The sequence below is a fragment of the Notothenia rossii genome, assembly GCF_949606895.1.
Source record: "Notothenia rossii genome assembly, chromosome: 10".
Lineage (NCBI taxonomy): Eukaryota > Metazoa > Chordata > Actinopteri > Perciformes > Nototheniidae > Notothenia > Notothenia rossii.
The window spans coordinates 41,541,043-41,562,323 of NC_136908.1; the positions used below are offsets into that span (position 1 = coordinate 41,541,043).

Here is a 21,281-nt window from a genome sequence, read left to right on the forward strand (position 1 = left end):
TTGATGTGCCACCTGCATTGACTTGGTCACTTACAATATTCTCTGCATTATTGAGCTTATTGTATTTTTTTTTCTTTCTGACATGTATACAGTTTACTTCATCTGCATTGGTCTAGCAACATATCTGCACTATTCTATTCTACTCGGTTTCATTTTGCACTATTTTTGAATTGTTATCTTTGTAATTGCCTTATTGTCTTATGTATGTACTATGTTGTATTGCTGGACGAGCTCGGGACTTCAGATTTGCATTGCCACAACTACACTGTAGCTAGGTGCATATGACAATAAAGCTTTTGAATCTTGAATCAGAGTGGACCAGCTTTATCCCAATGCTCATAGATGTGTGATTACAGAAACAGGTGATAATATGATAATATTTCATATTTGGCTAACTTACTTTTAAGAAAATAGAAACACCAACAGTCTGATGATATCAAAGACAAATCAACAAGACCAAGCAGAATGTGGGAAACCAAGGACGGCTTTTGGAAGCCAGACTGCAAACAGTGTTGAAACACATGCTAAGGATGGAGTATCAATATCCTTGGTTACTCATAATCGGACACACCCCTAAGGTCTTACAGCAACATGGATGAAATGAGAGATGTTAGAACTAGATCTGAAAGCAAAGGGTCATTTGATAAGCAGACAGCAAAAAAACAACGACAACAATAATATTTAAAGAACATCAACATTTATTTCACATGATATAAAACACATGGGTATGAACCTTTTGCATATTTACCCTAATAATATGAATAATAACCTCTAGTTATAATTTTCGCTCTTATTATTTTCAGTGTGTACATAAATTATGCTATCTTGTTTATTATATATTTTTTACAGTTTATACATCTCTTTTAAATTCATGTTATGTCCTGGAGCTCCAAAGTCCTACTTATTGCTTCGTACATGTGCTATTCTCCAACTCTTCAACACCTTGAACAGATTTAAACTCCAAAGATCTAATCAGTGTCATGTCCTCAGCATCTGTGTATCTTCTAAGTACTGTAAACCAAAAAGAGATGAACTCAAATAGACATGAGAAGCAGACGAGAAATGTAAAACATTCACATAACGTGTGTGAACAGCCTGCTCAACATAAATAATCAAAACTTCTGCAAAATACTTAGTTCTGTTCAAAAGAGTCAGCAGCATGAAGTGGCACCTTGTTGAAGTAAAAATCTGCTTTATGTTCATATATATACTTTTTATATATTTATATATGTATATCCAATGAAGGACAATCTCTTATGTTGCAGGTGCAAAATAAAAATTGAGTGATAAGGGAGCCTTGGGTTTGAAGACAACACAGAATGAATGTGAGAGTACCTGGTAAAGTAAAGCTCTGGTGCTGAGCCCATCTGAGGGGACACTTCCCCAGGACACCCCCTCCAGCTACTCACAGCCAATACCCCCCGTCCACATCAGTAGAATGTTCTTATTATATAAAGATAACTTTAATACTTAGTTAGGTATCTAAATGTATGTGTATTGATGTGTGTGTGTTTACATTTGGCAGGTGATATCTATGGAGCTTTATCACCCCCAAAATAAGTGCTACATACAGACAAGATTATGAAATGGTTTAATGTTTAAAGCAATAAAAACATCATCCTCTCTGTTACCTCATTCACACCAACAGTGTTTCAGGGCCGGTTCGGAGCTGGAGCTTGAAAAGCACCAGGTTTTTCTGTTGACAGCGCAGTGGAGCAGCCTCTTAGCTCCGGAATCCGGTTCGTTTCAAGCACCAAAAAATTGTCCGACTAGAGCAAAAGCACCGCATACGTCACGCTTACGTCGAGGCAGGGGCAGGGGCGGGATCAACTCCTGAACAACAACAAAAAGCCGGCGTTTTATCCAGTTTGTACACAACAATGGAGAAACTTAACAAGCAGCAGTGGTCCACTGAAGAGACCAGCTACCTACTGGGAATCTGGTCTTCTGAAGAGGTACAGAGGAAGCTGGAGCACAATCGGCCATTGTTGTTGTTGTCGGTGTCAGCTGTGAGGGGTTTCCGCGCGGTTTGGCTTTATGAAGCAGGCACGCAAACGGTTACGTCATGACGCAAACGATGACGCAATGACGCAGCACCAGTCGGACTCTGGGCGGTGTGAAAAGAGCCGGAGCTAAACCGAAGAACCGGTTCTGAACCTAAAAAGCTCTAGCACGGAGCTTGAACCGGAGATGCGCTGGTGTGAATGAGGTATGTGTTGATATCAGCTGAGCTAAGCATGGGAGAATAATTGAGCCCCTTTTTGTTGCTTTCATTCACACTGACTGCAAACGTGGCATGAATAAAACATTTGAACAACATGCTAACTGAGTTTATATTGTTGTTGTTGATTTGTAAGTGGTGAATGTTCTTCTCTAAAACAGGATTAGCAGCTTCTGAAACTCCACTTTATAAGAGTGTTTTCTTCTTCGCACAACCACGACTTCATGACTACACCATTTCACAATCTGAATGTATAAATATTTTTGAAATGTGACCCCATTGATTCACTGTTTTCTAACAGGTTCTAAAGAAGCAGGACATCTTTCTCTGTCTGGAAGTGAAGGGGCCGTCTGTGAGGTCCACCAGGCAGGGGGGGGTCCTCCTCTCAGGCACCACCCCTGTGGGCATGTGACAGTAGTATCAAAACAGTCCTGTTGTAAACATGAAGCCTTGGAGCATGCTCTGTGCAGGCAGGCTACATCTGGGCTTTGCGGCGTCAGGGTGGGGGGCGGCTCACGTGTCGCTGCTCACCAAGGTGAACGTCTGCGCTGTAGGGAGGAGGAGAGAGGGGGTGTACACAGTCAGTCAGAGAGTATTAGCAGTACGATGCTTTCCTCCGGATGTCTCCACCAATCAGAAGGAGTGTTTTGCGTGTCACGTGCGTTGGGTTGTGTTCACTGGTTTCCTTTGTGTTACATTGATGACTGGGACTTAAAGCATTTAGTTGTTCTTCAAAGCTTTTTATCTTTCTGTTTAAATGTGCATGTGAAGGTGAAGGTGAAGGTGCTTTTGGGTGGTCTCATCCATCTATCCAGTTTAGTAAGATTGTCTTTTTTTAGAAGTTGTCAAGGCAACCAGAATGAACTGTTCATTTCTCAGTTGAAAAGAGTGTAGTGCTGCGACAGACAGTTAACAATAGTTTACGTGTACTGTAGATCAGAATGTGTGATCAGGAACATCGGGCTCAGGGGTGTCATTGTGTGTGGATCCCAGATAATGTACTTGAGGATGGGGAGTGTGCAGTTATTTGGTTGGATTTCCACCCACCTGTTACTGCTATAAAGGGCTTTTTGGAACATATGTTTCTTTATTTGCCGGTAAGGAATGGGAGTTCTGATATTGATAATCTTAGGTATTGATATTTGTTTATGTCCAGCCAGAGGCCTGTGCTACGAATCCAGTTCAACAGACCCTGGATATGTTTGAGTTATCTTGCTTAACTAACCTAAAACAAACGCGCTCTCAATAAGTGGTCCTACAACGCTGGTTATCAACTTGGTAACTCAAGCCAGGGTTTCTCTGTCCGGCTGAGTGTGCATTCACATGAAAGGGGCGGGGTTAGCAACATTTGACCAATCACAAACATGGACAAGCGTACTGTCAGCACAGCGTCATACTTCCTGAATATGAAAAGTGAACTATAATATTAGACAAATATGAAGACGTTAAACTTTAAACATCCATGGCTTAAACACTTTATCCAGGATAAAAGCAACATAGTTGCACCTGCAAGGTGAATACAGCTGGTAACAGAAAAAGTGATATCACTGCCCCGTCTAAGACACGAGTGGATCTGACTTTAACTTTAACTTTTACTTTACGGCTCAGCTTACTCAGATAAGGAAATATATATATATATACATTATGATGTGATATGCCGCGGACTGTAGTTAATGTTACTCTGATCCGGTTACTTATGTTGTGGCAGATATTTAAGTAAGCTTTCTTAACGCTAATGTTATAATAGTCAGATTGCTCTGGAGATGGGAGGTGATATTCTATTAATTTTCAAGTTCACACAGTCTGTGATTTTTGCCGGCCGTCTTTCCGGAGCAGGTTAGGCGCTCAGCATAAGTTACCATGGAGATCTAGCCCGCTAAGAAGTGAACCAGCGTCGTAGGACTGGAAACCCAGAGTTAACCCTGAAGTTACCTCACTAAGCGAAAATCCGGCTTCGTAGTGCAGGCCTCAGGTGTCTTTGGTTGTTGATAGCTTTTGCAGACTGCATCCTGTTATGGTCCCTTACCGTTTCGGTCTAAAGGGTTAAACTGATGTAATGTGGGCTGAACTGGCTTTAGCTCAAGCTCTAACTCAAACGCCATGCAGAAATGAATTGAGATGTCTTTGATTATTAAGATAGAAACATAATCACTGAATGTGTGTCTTCTCATAATCAATATTTTTAAAGTTGCAGTGTCATTGTCTCGCCACTGGAGTGCACTGTCTGTTGAACTTTAGAATTGTTCTAGCTAGTAGAGAGAACATGAGATGTTCAATTCAGATTTATTCACACAGCAATATTTTAAGAAGTAATTCCAATCTGCACACAACAGAAACTCAGGAACACACTCCACTGCTGTCTGATGTAGAGTAAAGTAGATGCGTAGTCATTGTTCAACCCTTCAGTGATTATTTGTGAGAAAAGCCTCAAAGCCATCTCACATGTCTTGAGTTTGTGTATCTTAATTGTATCTAGATACACAAAGTATCAATTACATTTAGCCATTTTAAAAGTTCAAATATAATTCTATACCAATCTACTGTTTATATTGAAGCAGTGTTACCAGAGTTTGCTGAACATGTTTTTATTGACACAGAGTGTCTACAACTGTTGGTATCAGCATTATTGAAGACTAAACAAAAGCAGGCCAGCTTGTGTTTTTGCTAATCTATAGTAGCAGCCAAACTTATTTTCAAAGAATTACATTTATCCCCTGACCCAATTCTATTATCTGTAATACATGTCCATCCATTAGGTATCCAAATCCATAAATGATCTTTAAAAGTCTTATTCTGCATTTTCTGATATATTATTGTTTGTGAAAAGGAATTAAAAAAATATTTTTAACATATTAATTATTTTAAGATTATTAAGCATCAGCCTAAAATGAGGCCCACATGAGTGATTGGAGATATCCACATGTCCTTAGCTCTAAATATGATGCTCTCAGCGTCGACCCTGCACTGTTTCAGCAGATAGCGTGCTAATGTCAGAGTCCTTCAAGGCCAAAGTGAGGTAACCAAAAGGGCAATTTAGTTTCAATATTTGACTATGTTGTATTAAGATTTAAATATGGTCTCAGGTGTACAGACACAGATGCGTGTGCGATGGAGATTCTTCACTCACAAGCCAACATGTTGTTGTTGTTGTTGTTGTGTTTCTTGTGGTCTGCGGTCAGCCTCTCCTTCAGCTCCTCTTCTCTCTGCTGCCTCTCCTTGGCCTCCTCCTCCCTCGGCTCCGGGCTCGGGGTCTCAGGCTCCGGAGTCTGAAAGCTTCCATAAGCAGGAGCACAAGGATTCAAAGTCAACACCCATTTCAAAATGTTGAATAACTTTTTTCAAATAAGTTCATTGATCTCACCAGAGGCCTGTACTACGAATCCAGTTCAACATATTCTGGATATGTTTGAGTTAGCAGTTTTACCTGATCCAAAACAAACGCGCTCTCGCTAAGTGGTCCTACGATGCTGGCTATCAACTCGTTAACTTAAGCCAGCCGTGTCCTATCTAGTTAGGTGTGCGTTCACATGAAAGGGGTGGTATTTGGAGCATTCGACCAATCACAAACATGGACAAGCGTACTGACAGCGCAGCACATCATATTTCCTGAATGAAAGGTCAACTATGATATTAGACAAATATGAAGAAGTTAAACTTTAAACATCCATGAATTAAACGCTTTATCCAGGATAAAAGCCACAGAGTTGCACCTGCAAGGTGAATACAGCTGGTGAAAGAAAAAGTGTTTGAATGCGTACATTAACAGGTTTATGATATGAAGCCCCGTCTAAGACACGATCTGACTTTAATTACATTTGACTCAAGTGTTTCGTCAACTTAATGTGTTGCTTAAAATAATACTTCTGCATACAGTATGTGATACTGTAAGTGTTGCACGGCCAGATACGGCTCAGCTGACTCAGATAAGGAAATATATGATACATTATGATGTGATATGATGTGATATGAATGATAATGGGACACATCGACATCTGCACTCACAGTGCCGCGGACTGTACGTAATGTTACTCTGATCCGGTTACTTATGTTGTGGCAGATATTTAATTAAGCTTTCTTAAACGCTAATGTTATATTAGTCAGATTGCTCTGAAGATGGGAGGTGATATTCTATTCATTTTCACGTTCACACAGTCGGTTGATTTCTGCCGGCCGTCTTTCCTGCAACGGCAGTTTTTCTGTATTTTTCTTAATTTCCTTTCTCCTGTAATATAACTTGATCACACACACACACACACATACCTGTTTTCAGTAGTGGTGTTTGTTGGCGAGCTGGTCAGATCTTGCTCTCTGCTTTCATCATCCTCGAAAGGATTTACAATCTCAACACGCTGAGGCTTCGCACACAGGTCCACTATCACCACCCTCTGACTCACACACAGCTGAAACACACACACACACACACACACACACACACACACACACACACACACACACACACACACACACACACACACACACACACACACACACACACACACACACACACACACACACACACACACACACACACACACACACACACACACACACACACACACACACACGCATCATTGTTACCTACTGACATGTATATTTTGTGGTAGCAAGATATCAATTTTTCCATGGCATGTTATTTAAAAAATGTGATCTTGGCAAACACTAAAATATGTAGTTATATTTAATGTTTAAAAACAATGGTAAATTAGCGAATATTTTGTTAAAAAATCATCTGAGAACAAAAAGGATAAATAAATACATGAGGAATACATTCCTATTTGAAAAATATACTTTTATATAATATATTGAAAATATACAAATTAAATATTTCTTTTTTAAATGAACTACTGAGTGAATAAGTTATTAAGTAATAAATGATGACGTCTCTGCTGTGGAGTGAAGGTGGAGAGTCTAATCCAGAGAGGCTTAATCCAGGAGATACAGATGTTACAGCTACCACACCCCCACACATTTTCTTGTCCCAGATTACATGACTACAAGAACTGAGTATCAGCTGTGGGATTACACAGAGTGAGCAGAGAGAGTGGCCGTTTCTCAATGTCGAGTAAAGCTGCTCCAGAGCCACTATTTCAAGCATACTACGTTATCGAGTGACGCCGAATCACTGTTTAAATGCCCAGCATACATGTGCTACCAAGCAAGCCTCCTCGACATTGAGAAATTGCGTGTGTGTGTGTCTGTGTGTGAGAATGGTTCCCCTCCACCTGCTGGCAGACAGCAACACAGCAGTTTACTGTTGGCTGGAACGATGGGATGGATCCGTCTGCAGGCATCCAAAGTTAACACTCCACTTTCATTACTATTGCCAAGAGTTTTGCTAACTGGTACTATGTGTTTTACTTCCTGGTACTATGTGTTTTATTTCCTGGTACTATGTGTTTTACTTCCTGGTACTATGTGTTTTATTTCCTGGTACTATGTGTTTTACTTCCTGGTACTATGTGTTTTATTTCCTGGTACTATGTGTTTTACTTCCTGGTACTCTGTGTTTTATTGAGCCATACTTTCTTATGGATTTGTTGAAAATTGGAAAGATAAAGGCTTATCCATTAACACTGTACCAATGAATATCATTGAAATGTTATAGGCTGCAGTACCTCATCCTGCAGCTCCTCCTCCCCGTCCTGCTGCACCTCCTCACACTCCTCAACTCCCTGCACCTCCTGGAGAAGGAAACAGAACGTGATCATGAGAGACCTGCATGGAGCTTTGCATCAACCAGCCCTTTATATAGTCACAATCTCAGCACTGACTAAAAATGGCTGAGCATAGCATTGAAATCCACCAATGAAGTGTTGTGTTGGAAACTACTGGAATCCAAATATCCCATGAACCTCTGGTGAAGGGTGTGTCCTGCTCTGCTCCATGGTCTCCACCTTCAGCTGCTGCAACGCCGCCTCCAGCTGCACAGGGTCTGCACAGGCCCCCTCCATCTGCCCCCGACCCTGCACACACACCGGCACACACACACTTGGATTATTGGATCGACTGAAAATGTTTGGCAGGGAAAAGGTTAGCACAGAAGCTAGTTTCTAAGATCAGTGTAGTTCAGGTCATGGGGACACAGTGTGTGACATCACCTGCTGGATAATAGCAGGGTTGTCTTTGCTGAAGGAGGGCGAGCGGGACGGGGTCTCTCTCTTCTTCTCACGGAGCGACGAGGCCTCCTGGTTCCTCCTCATTCTCTCCAGCTGCTCCTCCACACTCATCCGTGTTCGGCCCCCCTCTCGCTCCCCAAAGCCGGTCTGATCCACCGCACTGCGGGGCCGCTCCTGTGCAGGACGGCAACCAGGATCAGCTTCTGTCTCTCTGGGCGTTAAACTCTGGGTCTATACAATATGCTGGCTTATGTTAATCAATCGGCTATTACCCAAAGGTGTCTAAGAAAGTAATGGCTGAATTCCCATGACATACAGTACCAGTCAAAAGTTTGGACACACCTTCTCATTCGAAGGTTTTTATTTATTACATTAGTTTCCACATTAATACATTAATAATGAAGACATCACAACTATGAAAGAACACATATGGAATTATCTAGTAAACAGAAATGTGTTAAACAATCCAGAATATGATTTATATTTTATTATCTTCAAATTAGCCCCCTTTTGCCTTGATGACAGCTTTGCACTCTCTTGGCTTCTCTCAGTCAGCTTCATGAGGTCGTCACCTGGAATGGTTTTCCAACCGTCTTGAGGGACTTCCCAGAGGGGCTGAGCACTTGTTGGCTGCTTTTCCTTCACTCTGAGGTCCAACTGATCCCAAACCATCTCAATTGGGTTGAGGTTGGGTGATTGTGGAGGCCAGGTCCTCTGCAGCAGAGGTAACTCTTGCTGTTCCTTTCCCGGGGGGTCCTCATGAGAGCCAGTCTCATCATAGCGTTTGATGTTTTTTGCGACTGCACTTGATGATACATTAAAAGTTCTTGACATTTTCCAGATCGACTGGCCTTCATTTCTTAAAGTGATGATGGACGGTCGCTTCTCTTTACTCAGTTCAGTGGTTCTTGCCATAATATGGATTACAACAGTAGTCAAATAGGGCTTTCCACTGTGCACTAACTCTGCACAACACAACTGATGGTCTCAAACACATTAAGAAGGCAAGTCATTCCACAAATGGACTCTTCACAAGGCGCACGTGTTAATGGAAAACCATTCCAGGTGACGACCTCATGAAGCTGACTGAGAGAAGCCAAGAGTGTGCAAAGCTGTCATCAAGGCAAAAGGGAGCCACTTTGAAGAATCTAAAATATAAATTATATTCTGGATTTTTTTAACACTTTTTGTTTACGAGATAATTCCATATGTGTTCTTTCATAGTTTTGATGTCTTCAGTATTAATCTACAAAGTAGAACAACAATAAAATAAACAAAAACCATTGAATGAGATGGTGTGTCCAAACCTTTGACTGGTACTGTATGTGCAGATATTAAAATCTGAGTGTTTATGGTCAGGATGTATATCTGGTCTCAGCGGTGTGGCTGCCCTAGATCGGTAAAGTGGATTTTTACACCTTTAGTGTCATGGAGTGAGTCAGACATTACTGTGAACGAATGTCCACTAACAAATAAGAGCGTGTATAGAAAGAATGACTCAAATAGAAGTCCCACGTGTGGTCGGCACAAACCGGGAGTGAAAATGTGGAGGTATAGAAGTGGAACTACACATAAAGTAGGATTCCACAGCACTAAGATAAGATAAGACCATATATACTTTGGAAACATTTTTGTTACAGCAGCATGTAAACAAGGCATTGCACACAATGTGAAGATGAAAATGAGTACAAAACAGACATAAGTGCATCATAACCATCAGAGGTTCAGTTTGCAACAGAAACTCTGTATTAAGTCATTCATTTATTTGATCTACTTTGTTGTTTTATTGATATTAGTATAAGGCTAATTTGAACCAAACTCCTGCTCATGTGCTTTTAGACTCTTCTTACACTTTCATATTCTTATAATTTGCTCTTCCCTGCTCGAGTTACTTAAATATCTAATGCAACACCAAAAGATTAACTAGAGCAGAAATCATGACAACTGTGATTAAAGAGACATATTAAAAGATATTACCTCTAAATCAAACAACAACATTATTCAGAGATTAGCTCTGAGATGTGAAGAAAAGCTTTGACCCTGCAGACGAACTCTGTATTCAGGCAGCATTTACAAACATGTGCCCACATGGTTCCTATGGCAAGTCCTCTGAATGACACCATTAAAAGACGTGTCATTGTAAATGTACTGTAGATGTGTGTCACCTTCTCGATGTAGCATATTAAGAATCTGACTCAAAAGAATTTCAACCTCAGAGACATTTTACAAGACAGCCCCCCTGCGGCTGATTCTGCCACATTTGCTCAACTGGAATCATTTGATCTAACTGTGTTTCTGTGTCTGTCGACGCTGAGGGAAACACTTACTGATCTGGATTCAGGCTTCTTGGTCTTCCTCAGGGTGACATAAGAGGCAATGGTGGAGGACTCAGGGGGACTCATGGGAGATTTGGTTCTAGGAGGAATGATGCCCACCGGGCAGGAGGGCACTGTAGGAGAGACTACACATCAGCAAACAAACACAGCAGTCAGAATGATTGCTCATGTTGTGGCATGTATGTGCTCCATTTCACAAAAGATACAAAACATGAACAAAAAATCCACAAAAACAGGAGGCATTCAGGGACTGACTGCAGGTTATCAGGTTGTTTTTGTGATAAATGAATCAGTGTGATTGCTGAAGAAAGTACAGAAGCATAGATCAAATGTTTTACCACTGTCTCCAACCAGTATAATATGAAGACAATCCAATAAATATAAAGATATGTATGCGTAAGCTTCAGTACCTTTAGAAGCTGTGTCCGAGCTCTCTGCCTTGTCCTTGTCCTCCCCGTTGGCCTCATCCAACTCCTCCTTCACCGTGGTGAGTTCAGGCTCGCTTTTATACAGCCGGTAGTCTGGATTTTGCTGTGAGGGAGAGTGTTCAAGGTCAGATCAAACACCATGTGGAAACAGGTGACACACATCAACATACACACAGACCTTGTGCAATCCTATGAAGACAGCAGGGGGGGGGGTAACCCAGGTCGGGGGTCTGAATATGATAGTGAAGCGGTTGGGGGGCGACAGTGATGACTGGATGGAGCATGGACTGCTGGGTAAAAACGAGGAAATGAGTGACATGTATCCAAAATGGCGCTTGGTGAGGGATGAGTCTCTTGAATATGAAATCAGGGGAAAATAAAGAAAAATGTAGTGAGCCTACAGAAAGCTGTGCTGATGATGGTCGACACAGTCTGTGGACGGTGGGGGCACACAGGAGGGGGGCATGAATTATTTCAGCGGTTCTTACGCTGTGGACTCCGTTCCTGGAGCCAGCCTTGCGGTCCTCGGGGCGGTGCGTTTGGGGTTGCAGGCGACCGCCTGGGTGTGAGTGGTGGGGGGGCATGTTGGGGGGGCGCTCTGCTGAGTCGTAGTACTGGGGAAGGGGCGGGCGGGGGGGCACGCTGTCCGCCTCTTTGAGAGGACTGAGTGGCAGCAGCGTATCTGCCTGCAGACACACAGCCGCTCACTGAGCAAAGAACCATACCACTGCACACACAGGGGCCCAAACACAGGGGCCCAAACACAGGGGCCCAGACACACAGGGACCAAAACACAGGGACCAAGTCACACAGGGACCAAGACAGACAGGGACCCAAACACAGGGACCCAAACACAGGGACCAAAAGACACAGGGACCCAGACACGCAGGGACCCAAACGCAGGGACCCAAACGCAGGGACCCAAACGCAGGGACCCAAACACAGGGACCCAGACACAGGGACCCAAACACAGGGACCCAAACACACAGCTGAAGGATGCTAAAGCGCTGTGGAGTTGGGATCATTCTCTGTGTCTGTAATGTCTGCCTGCATCAAACCCTAACAACAGATCAGTCAGAGAGTAGTCAAACTAACGCAAGACTTATCTCTGTTTTCGGCCTGAACACACCTTCAGACTTCAACACAGAACAGTGTAAAACAATCTCATAACATTTTTTTCTGTCGAACAAGAAACTCTGAAGTCTAAAGAGTGTTGGAAAAATGTGTTGCATTGCCAACTGCCTGTGGTATAATTTGAAGAAAAGGTCACTGAGACATTATCTACAGCAAGCAGGAATTGATTTACGTAATGGACTGAATCAGAAGGAAACCAGTGGCTGCCTGGTAAGAAGGAAATTAATCCAAACACAGTGTACATGTACTGTGCAATGACAATAAAGTCATATTATTAACTGGCTTAAAAACACATCAACATCAAAATACACATTTTGGTGATTTGGAGAATCACAGAAACATGTGGATGACAGCTTCCCAAACACATGTGAAGCTGTTGGGATCCAGCTGGGAGTGTGTGTGGTGTGGCTGTTAGTGTGTGTGGTGTGTGTTAGTGTTTGTGGTGTGGCTGTTAGTGTGTGTGGTGTGGACTGCTGTACCTCGTTCTTCTGGAGACTGGAGAGCGGTCTGGAAGCAGGCACACCTGCTGAATATGGAAACAAGGAGAGAGAAGGAATGGGACTTTTCCAGAATAAAAGACACCTGAGAAGGCGTTAGTTCTCATAATGTTAATCACATGAGATTAATGTGAAATGAATGTGAAGCCTCACTGTTGTCTGTGCTCCGCTGGGGTTTGTTTTTGGCCAGAGCCTCCATCACGTCCTGGATCCTCCACAGCTCCTTCTGGATCTGGATGTGTCTCTGGCTCGGGGGCTCTGTCTGAGAACCCACACATATGCCGTTACAAGCTTGATCACCTCAGAAGGAGTGTGAAGTGTGTGGATGTGCGTCTGTGCTACCTGTGGGCTGCCCAGGGCCTCCAGCTGCTCCAGCAGGGTGGACTTTGCCAGAGTGACGTCGGCCCCCAACCTGTCATACTCCCCCCAGGAGCGCTCCAACTCCTGAACAGGACAGCAGCCAGGAGAGGGGTCAGTGGACTGTGTGTGTGTGTGTGTGTGTGTGTGTGTGTGTGTGTGTGTGTGTGTGTGTGTGTGTGTGTGTGTGTGTGTGTGTCTCTGTGTGTATCAGGCTTGGAATTTCATCATTTTAGGGGCAAGGCCATTTGGCCTTTGGTGTCACACATTTTTTTAGGGCACAAAGGCCACATGCCAGGGCACAAAGGCCATTGAGGGAAAAATTAGGATTTGGAGCTTTCAAATAAATAACTACACTTTCGGATAAGAAAAACACACATTGAAAACACATTTTTTAATATCAATAATCCATCCATCAATCTTCTCCCGCTTATCCGTGGTCGGGTCGCGGGGGTAGTAGTTCCAGCAGAGAGCTCCAAACGTTCCTTTCCCTGGCCACATCAACCAACTCTGACTGGGGGATCCCAAGGCGCTCCCAGGCCAGCGAAGAGATATAATCCCTCCACCTGGTCCTAAAGGTGCAGCTAGTTTGAATGACTTCGTATACTGCAGGGTAGCTTGTGAATTTACTCCAGGTGGAACTAAAGTCTGATTTAAGACTTGATTATATTTCACATCATTCATCCAAATTTGCAAAGTAACTAAAGGTACAAAATAAATATAGTGAAGTAAAAGAACACCATTTACCTATCAATTGTAGTGGAGTAAAAGTACTTAAGTAATGTACCTCAAAATTGTACTTAGGTAAATGTATATAGTTACTTCACCTCTGCTTTTGGTCTACGTATAACAAAAGCAGTTATATTGTGCAATATGCAATTTGATAATTTTTAAGAGTGAATTTAACATTTAAAGGTTAATAATCTGTTTGGCATTAAGCAGAACCACATACTTTACAAGATGGCTGCATTAGCCGTCTCACAGAGTCTGTTGACAAATCAAATGCTATGTTGCTAGCGTTCGTCCAATCAGATGCTGGGTTTTTGCTCAAGATGATGCTGCGTCACTGATGTGTGTTCAATCAGAGGACACACATTGATGCGGCCACATGAGTCTGTGGCCGCATCAATCTTAAACCCATGGTGTTTTAGCATACAAGTAGTTCGACAGCATCAGGATTCAGCGAGTTAACAACGGGAGAAATGGCAATATTCCTGTGGCTCGTCTCACCGTCTGTGAACACAGTACGTTCATTATTGGTCGATGAGGCTCTCACTGTAGGAGAGGTTTTATGTTCGGCTGCTAGTGTGAATGAAAGAATTTGTCTCGCCTAAAAAATGAAACTTAATTTCGCAAGACATTTTCTGTAGATTTCTTAGTGCTATTCATTGTTAAATACGGCGCGGTTTGTAATCATTTTGGAAAATTGTATTCGGCTCACGTTTGGCGCATCCCCGTGAAGGGGGAGGGGAGTTAAGGTTTCCAGTGCTTTAAGTTATATCTGCTCTAGTTTAATGTGCAGTGTGTTGGCTGAGTGCAAATGTAGATCAAGAACAAAGATCAGACGGACGTTGTGGTGGCGTTTTAATCCTTGTCTACAATTTAATAGCCACCTCTATCGGGGTTGTGGGCTTTGACGCGCCTCTCTTTGTTTCCAAACAAATTAGCTGAGAACGTGGTTGAATCAGATGGGCTTTATTCGTTAGTCCATAAACAGCAGGACACATTTCTTCGCTTCATCCTAAATAAATCAGTATTCTCATCCTCCTCGACCTCTCTGCGGCCTTTGACACCGTTTCTCATACAGTCCTCCTGAAATGCCTCTCCGACAACCTTGGCATCACTGGCACAGCTCTGTCATGGTTTCAGTCCTATCTCTCAACCAGGTCTCAGTTTGTCAGCATCAGCGGCTCATCCTCTCCCCCGGCCCCAGTCAACCATGGTGTCCCCCAAGGCTCCGTGCTTGGTTCCCTACTTTTCACTATTTACATGCTCCCCCTTGGCCAGATCATACGTCACTTCGGTCTCAATTTCCACTGCTACGCTGATGACACTCAGCTCTATCTCAGCACCTCACCATCTGCCCAGCTCCCTCCACAGTCTCTGGTTAATTGTCTCCATGCCATAAAAACCTGGATGACAGCAAATATACTCAAACTCAACAGTAAGAAGACTGAGCTCATGGTTGTGGCCCCCAAGGCACTGCTCCGGAAGGTTGGGGATCTCCTCCTCCACATTGACGGCTGTTCCATCTCCCCGTCTCCCGAAGTCCGTAACCTGGGTGTCATCCTTGACTCAACTCTCTCATTTCAGTCACATATCAAATCCGTCACCAAGTCTGCCTTCTATCACCTCAGGAACATCTCCCATCTACGACCATCACTCTCCGATTCCGTGGCCGAGACCCTCATCCATGCATTCGTCTCCTCCCGGTTGGACTACTGCAACGGAGTCCTGTTCGGGGTTCCCAGTAAAGCCCTGGACAGGCTCCAGTATGTGCAGAACTCGGCTGCCAGGGTGCTCACTCACACCAAGCCCTGGCAGCACATCACCCCCACCCTCATCCACCTCCACTGGCTCCCAGTCAAGCACCGTATCACATATAAACTCCTTCTTCTGACCTACAAATGCCTCCATGCCCTCGCCCCCCAATACCTGTCTGACCTTCTCCGCCACCACACTCCATCCCGGAGGCTCCGATCGTCTGGACAGGATCTCCTCTCTACCCCCCGCACCAGGTTGCGGACTTTCGGTGACAGAGCTTTCAGTGTAGCATCCCCCACCCTCTGGAACTCTCTCCCCCCCGAAATCCGCAGCGCCCCAACCTTGGACACTTTCAAAAAAGCCCTCAAAACGCACCTTTTCACCAAGGCTTTCCCCACTATATAGTTAGTTTGATAGGTTTATTTTTATTTTTCCGCTACTTGCTTGCCCCCCCCCCCCCCTCCCTGACCTGTCTGCCTCTTTTCCCCTACTCCCCCCCCCTGCCCGACTTGTGAAGCGACCTTGGGTTTTGTGAAAGGCGCTATATAAATATTATGTATTATTATTATTATTAAACGTTAACAGTCTCCAAAAGAACAAAAAGAACAGGGTCAAAAGACTTTTCCGTTTCCCCGTCTATCACCCCCAGCTGTTTCATATCAATCTACCATATACAGGACTGTCTCAGAAAATTAGAATATTGTGATAAAGTTCTTTATTTTCTGTAATGCAATTAAAAAAACAAAAATGTCATACATTCTGGATTCATTACAAATCAACTGAAATATTGCAAGCCTTTTATTATTTTAATATTGCTGATTATGGCATACAGCTTAAGAAAACTCAAATATCCTATCTCTAAATATTAGAATATCATGAAAAAGTATACTAGTAGGGTGTTCAACGAATCACTTGAATCGTCTAATTAACTCGAAACACCTGCAAGGGTTTCCTGAGCCTTGAAAAACACTCAGCTTGGTTCAGTAAACTAAATCACAAGTATGGGGAAGACTGCTGATCTGACTGCTGTCCAGAGGACCGTCATTGACACCCTCCATCAGGAGGGTAAGACACAAAAAGAAATTTCTCAAAGAGCAAGCTGTTCACAGAGTGCAGTTTCAAAGCACATCCACAAAAAGTCTGTTGGAAGGGGGAAATGTGGCAGGAAACGCTGCACAACCAAGAGAGATGACCGCAGCCTTAACAGCATTGTGAAGAAGAGTCGCTTCCAGAATTTGGGGGAGCTTCAAAGACAGTGGACTGAAGCTGGAGTCCAGGTATCAAAAGTCACTGTTCACAGACGTGTCCGGGAAATGGGCTACAATAGCCGTATTCCCATGGTCAAGCCACTTCTGAACTCAAGACAACGGAAGAGGCGTCTGACTTGGGCTAAGGAAAAGAAGCACTGGACAGTTGCACAGTGGTCCAAAGTCCTCTTTTCAGACGAAAGCAAGTTTTGTATTTCATTTGGAAGTCAAGGCGCCAGAGTCTGGAGAAAGGCTGGAGAGGAGCAAAATCCAAGTTGCTTGAAATCCAGTGTGAAGTTCCCACAGTCAGCGATGGTTTGGGGAGCCATGTCAGCTGCTGGTGTTGGTCCACTGTGTTTCATCAAGCCCAGAGTAAATGCAGCTGTGTACCAAGAGATTTTAGAGCACTACATGCTTCCGTCTGCTGAAAAGCTCTATGGAGATGAGGAATTCATTTTCCAGCATGATCTGGCACCTGCCCACAGTGCCAAAACAACCAGTAACTGGTGTACTGACCATGGCATTACTGTCCTCGATTGGCCTGCAAATTCCCCTGACCTGAACCCCATAGAGAATATGTGGGGTATTGTGAAGAAGAAGCTGAAAGACACCAGACCCAACAATGCTAATGAGCTAAAGGCCGCTATTGAAGCATCCTGGGCATCCATAACACCTCAGCAATGCCACAGGCTGATTGCCTCCATGCCACGCCGCATTGATGCAGTAATCCGTGCAAAAGGATTCCCAACCAAGTACTGAGTGCATTAATGGACATTTTCAAATGTTTGATTGTGTTTTGCTGTTATAAATCTTTTTTTTTTACTTGGTCTGAGGAACTATTCTAATTTTTTGAGATAGGATTTTTGAGTTTTCTTAAGCTGTATGCCATAATCAGCAATATTAAAATAATAAAAGGCTTGCAATATTTCAGTTGATTTGTAATGAATCCAGAATGTATGACATTTTTGTTTTTTTAATTGCATTACAGAAAATAAAGAACTTTATCACAATATTCTAATTTTCTGAGACAGTCCTGTATAGGCATAGCCATGCACGTGATACTGACGCACATAACAAATAATAAGTGAGCCTTAAATTAATATATTTTAAACCATAATGTGACTCACAAAAATAGCCGATAATTTACAGTATAATCTAATTTATATTATTATTAAGCTTAACATTCAGACAATAATAACAAAAGGAAAAATGGCTCTAACATACCAGCCCCTAATTGCTTATTACATAGCAATTAACAATAATAATACATCAACAGAGTCATTTTAACAAAACATAACGTCCATCCGTAGCATATTTGTATACTTAAGTCCATAGTATATTGTATACTTTCAAGTCCATGTAAGACCAGTACTGGAGTGTGTAGGTCTAGTACTAGTCTTACATGGACTTGAAAGTAAAAAAAATGGCTCTAACAGACGTATAGAGTCAGAGAAGTTGACACAAATTGTGAGATACTCAAGCATCTCACAATTTGAGATATTTGCAGGCTGGCCTACCCCCCTGTATTAAACCATTTGAACACTAAACTATGTGGGAATATTCATAGGCTCATATCTGTTTCTGTTGAGCTCTTAATTGTATTATCTTTGTCAACATGAAATGTGTGTGTGTGTTATATATATATACCTATATATATATCGTTTTGTAATGTTTTGTTTACTATGTGGAGTATATGAGTGTAGGGCAGGAGGATCATGGATATATAAAGAGAACTAGTCTCGTTCTTTCCTATGAGAGCTGCTCATTGGCGCATGAGGACAAAATGGCCTGAGATTTTCCTCAGAGTCCAGCGCACTTCCTAGGGGCTTGAGGAGGATTTATTGTAAAAACATTATCTCAGGTTAAAGGGTTGTCTGCAGTATGGTACTACTATAGCAGCCATAGTGCTAGAAGTGATGCTGGTCATGCATGTTTAAAATCCCAAAATAAAACTTAAATTAATTATCATACTAAAGTGGCCGCTCAAACAGACGTCTTAGCTTGGCCGAAGAATGTTAACCATATCCTCATGTATGCACCAAGAAAATAATTTATGCTGCAGGAAAAGAACAGCTGAAATGCCCTGTTGAGAAGCTCAAGAGAGAGTTTCTCAAGACATCATGCAGTAAAACACCCAAATAATATACAAATACATTTTTATTGAATTAAAAGAATGTTGTAGAGAGTAAGCAATATTTTGTCTCAAGAAGTACTAATGGTTGCCACTAAGAAAGAACAATGTTGAACGAAAAGGGGTTTATTGATTTGACCTGGTGTTGATCAATGTTACTGCCTTTGTACTGTCTATTTATCTTCCATGTTAAGAGGAGGCTAATCACCTAAGTAATGACTAATCTTACCAGCAATGTGAATTTGTTGGTGTAGAAAAAAATATCCAATTAAAATCTACATTTTCCTGAGACTGTCCTGCAATTTATTTGAAAAGTCCCTTCAACTCAATGCTGTCTCCAGATAGTTACTGTGATCCCAGCTAAGATATACAAAATAGAAACATGTGTGTGTGTGTGTGTGTGTGTGTGTGTTTGTGTGTGTGTGTGTGTGTGTGTGTGTGTGTGTGTGTGTGTGTGTGTGTGTGTGTGTGTGTGTGTGTGTGTGTGTGTGTGTGTGTGTGTGTGTGTGTTTGTGTGTGTGCGTGTGTAATGTATGCATTGAACCTCGTAAGTATTGAATGCTAGAAACTGGGCCCCACTGAGTGAGTAAAAAACTAGCATGAAGACAAAAGTTTTGAATTATGTTTATTTGAAGTGATTTTTGTGATCCAAATGTTCTTCTTTTTACTTGCCTGATTTTTTGACAGAGGTGTAGTGTAGTTAGAAAGGGTGGACCCCACAATTGGGGGAAAAAGTTTGGGCCCCCACATTTGGGAAACACAAGACTGTCTGTGTGTCCGACGTGTGTGTGTCTGGTGTGTGTCTCACCGTGGTCACTCTGCTCAGCTCTCTGCAGGTGCTCAGCAGGCCGCTCTGCAGCGTGTCTCTCTGTTGCAGCAGGCCGCTCTGCAGCGTGTCTCTCTGCAGCGTGTCTCTCTGCTGCAGCAGGCTCTGTGCGGCGCCGTTGTTTCCGCTATGTTCACTCAACTCCTGACTGGCAGACAGCAGGGCCGTCTCAAGAGTGTGCTGTACACATACACACATACACACACAAATACTTACTGCACATGCAGACCTACACAAAATCTGAAAAAGGAGTGGACAGAGGGAGAGCTGTACCTTCTCTCTGTGCAGCTGCTGCAGCTTATCCTCCTGCAGCCTCACAGCCTTGTCCTGCTCACACAGTCTGCTCAGCTTGGTCTGACACACAAATAAACACACATGCTCAACCTTGTTCAAACCACATCACCTGTATCACTGAAGAATGGGCTTGTCTTACGTCTATGTCAGGCTCCTCTGTGCGCTGGATGAAGGAGCCTTCTTTATGGTCGTCTGGACTGACCTGAAACACGGAGCCTCCATCAGATACTGACAGCAGGGGGCATCAGATCACTGCAGCCTCCAACATGCCTTTCTAAAGTGCTACTTCAAACATCATTTCTTATCCTAATTATTCCTAATGCACAGAGGATGCAAATGCTGCTTATTTTAGAGATAAATCATTCATATGCCTCTGCTGCTCATTCCAGCTGCAGGGGATGAAGGGATGAGTGCTTAATGCATACCTACTAATCCTGTTTCATTTAGCTTGAAGCTGTTTACACAGGTGTTACCAGGGATAATGTGGCTGAATATAATAATGTGGAGAAAAGGAAAGGAGGACCAATGCACCCTAATAACCATACAAATAAGCCCAACATTAATATGTGTTAATGAAATGCAAGAGTGTAATTCTCAGCTGTGTGCCAAATCATAGTTCTGTCTCTGCTTTGGTCGTTTCAGTCTAATTTTCTAAATGTTTTCTGTAAACAGTATTATGACATTATAAAAATAGATATATATTGCCAAGAACATTAAGCTTCCAGAGCAGGTTCTCGGACACGGACATTAAGAAAGGAGCTACTGATCAACAGTCTGTCATTTCAATGCACTGCTTCTTAAAACGTGTGTTTTTAGAGTAACAGTGTCTTTCGATGTGATCCACACCGGGCAATGCAGTCATTCTGCCATGTCCTCCTCCAGTAAGGACACAGGGAGATGGATGAGGGCAGGCAGGGTCAGAGTGTTACCGGTCTGGAGCAAAGTGATAACATTTCCTGACAAATCCTCCAGTACATTTTACAGAGCAAATTATTCTGTTTTGTTCCAGGAAATACAGCTGAGAGACCCTGGTGCACCCCCACATAGAGAGTCTGGAGGCTGTTTGAAGATGGGACCTTCAGAAAGCATCGTCTGAGGAGTGGTCTACACACTGGACGTCATAATAAATGTGTTCAAACAATGTGTTTTTCACTTCACTGGGTACATTTTAAACTATTGTTTATTGTAATCAAGAGTTGCAAACTGATTG

The 21,281-nt window shown here is 42.8% G+C and overlaps 1 protein-coding gene across 13 annotated transcripts in view; it reads right to left on the reverse strand.

The window, feature by feature from the left end:
* Positions 1–675: 675 nt before the first annotated feature.
* Positions 676–21,281, reverse strand: part of LOC307021479 (pleckstrin homology domain-containing family A member 5-like) — a 211,534-nt gene continuing 190,928 nt past the window's right edge. For 9 of the 13 annotated variants that reach the window (XM_079653628.1, XM_079653627.1, XM_079653620.1 and 6 more), the window contains 15 exons: positions 20,211–20,273; positions 20,051–20,131; positions 19,760–19,957; positions 13,075–13,176; positions 12,886–12,994; positions 12,715–12,761; positions 11,590–11,787; positions 11,084–11,204; positions 10,665–10,798; positions 8,320–8,511; positions 8,074–8,184; positions 7,837–7,902; positions 6,482–6,621; positions 5,349–5,494; positions 676–2,769 (listed from right to left, as the gene is read on the reverse strand). In XM_079653628.1, coding sequence (XP_079509754.1) covers positions 2,735–2,769; positions 5,349–5,494; positions 6,482–6,621; positions 7,837–7,902; positions 8,074–8,184; positions 8,320–8,511; positions 10,665–10,798; positions 11,084–11,204; positions 11,590–11,787; positions 12,715–12,761; positions 12,886–12,994; positions 13,075–13,176; positions 19,760–19,957; positions 20,051–20,131; positions 20,211–20,273 — 1,743 coding nt within the window. In that variant the 3' untranslated portion in view covers positions 676–2,734. The remainder of the gene's footprint in view (positions 2,770–5,348; positions 5,495–6,481; positions 6,622–7,836; positions 7,903–8,073; positions 8,185–8,319; positions 8,512–10,664; positions 10,799–11,083; positions 11,205–11,589; positions 11,788–12,714; positions 12,762–12,885; positions 12,995–13,074; positions 13,177–19,759; positions 19,958–20,050; positions 20,132–20,210; positions 20,274–21,281) is intronic. The other 4 variants (XM_079653621.1, XM_079653624.1, XM_079653625.1 and 1 more) reach the window with 3 other exon arrangements.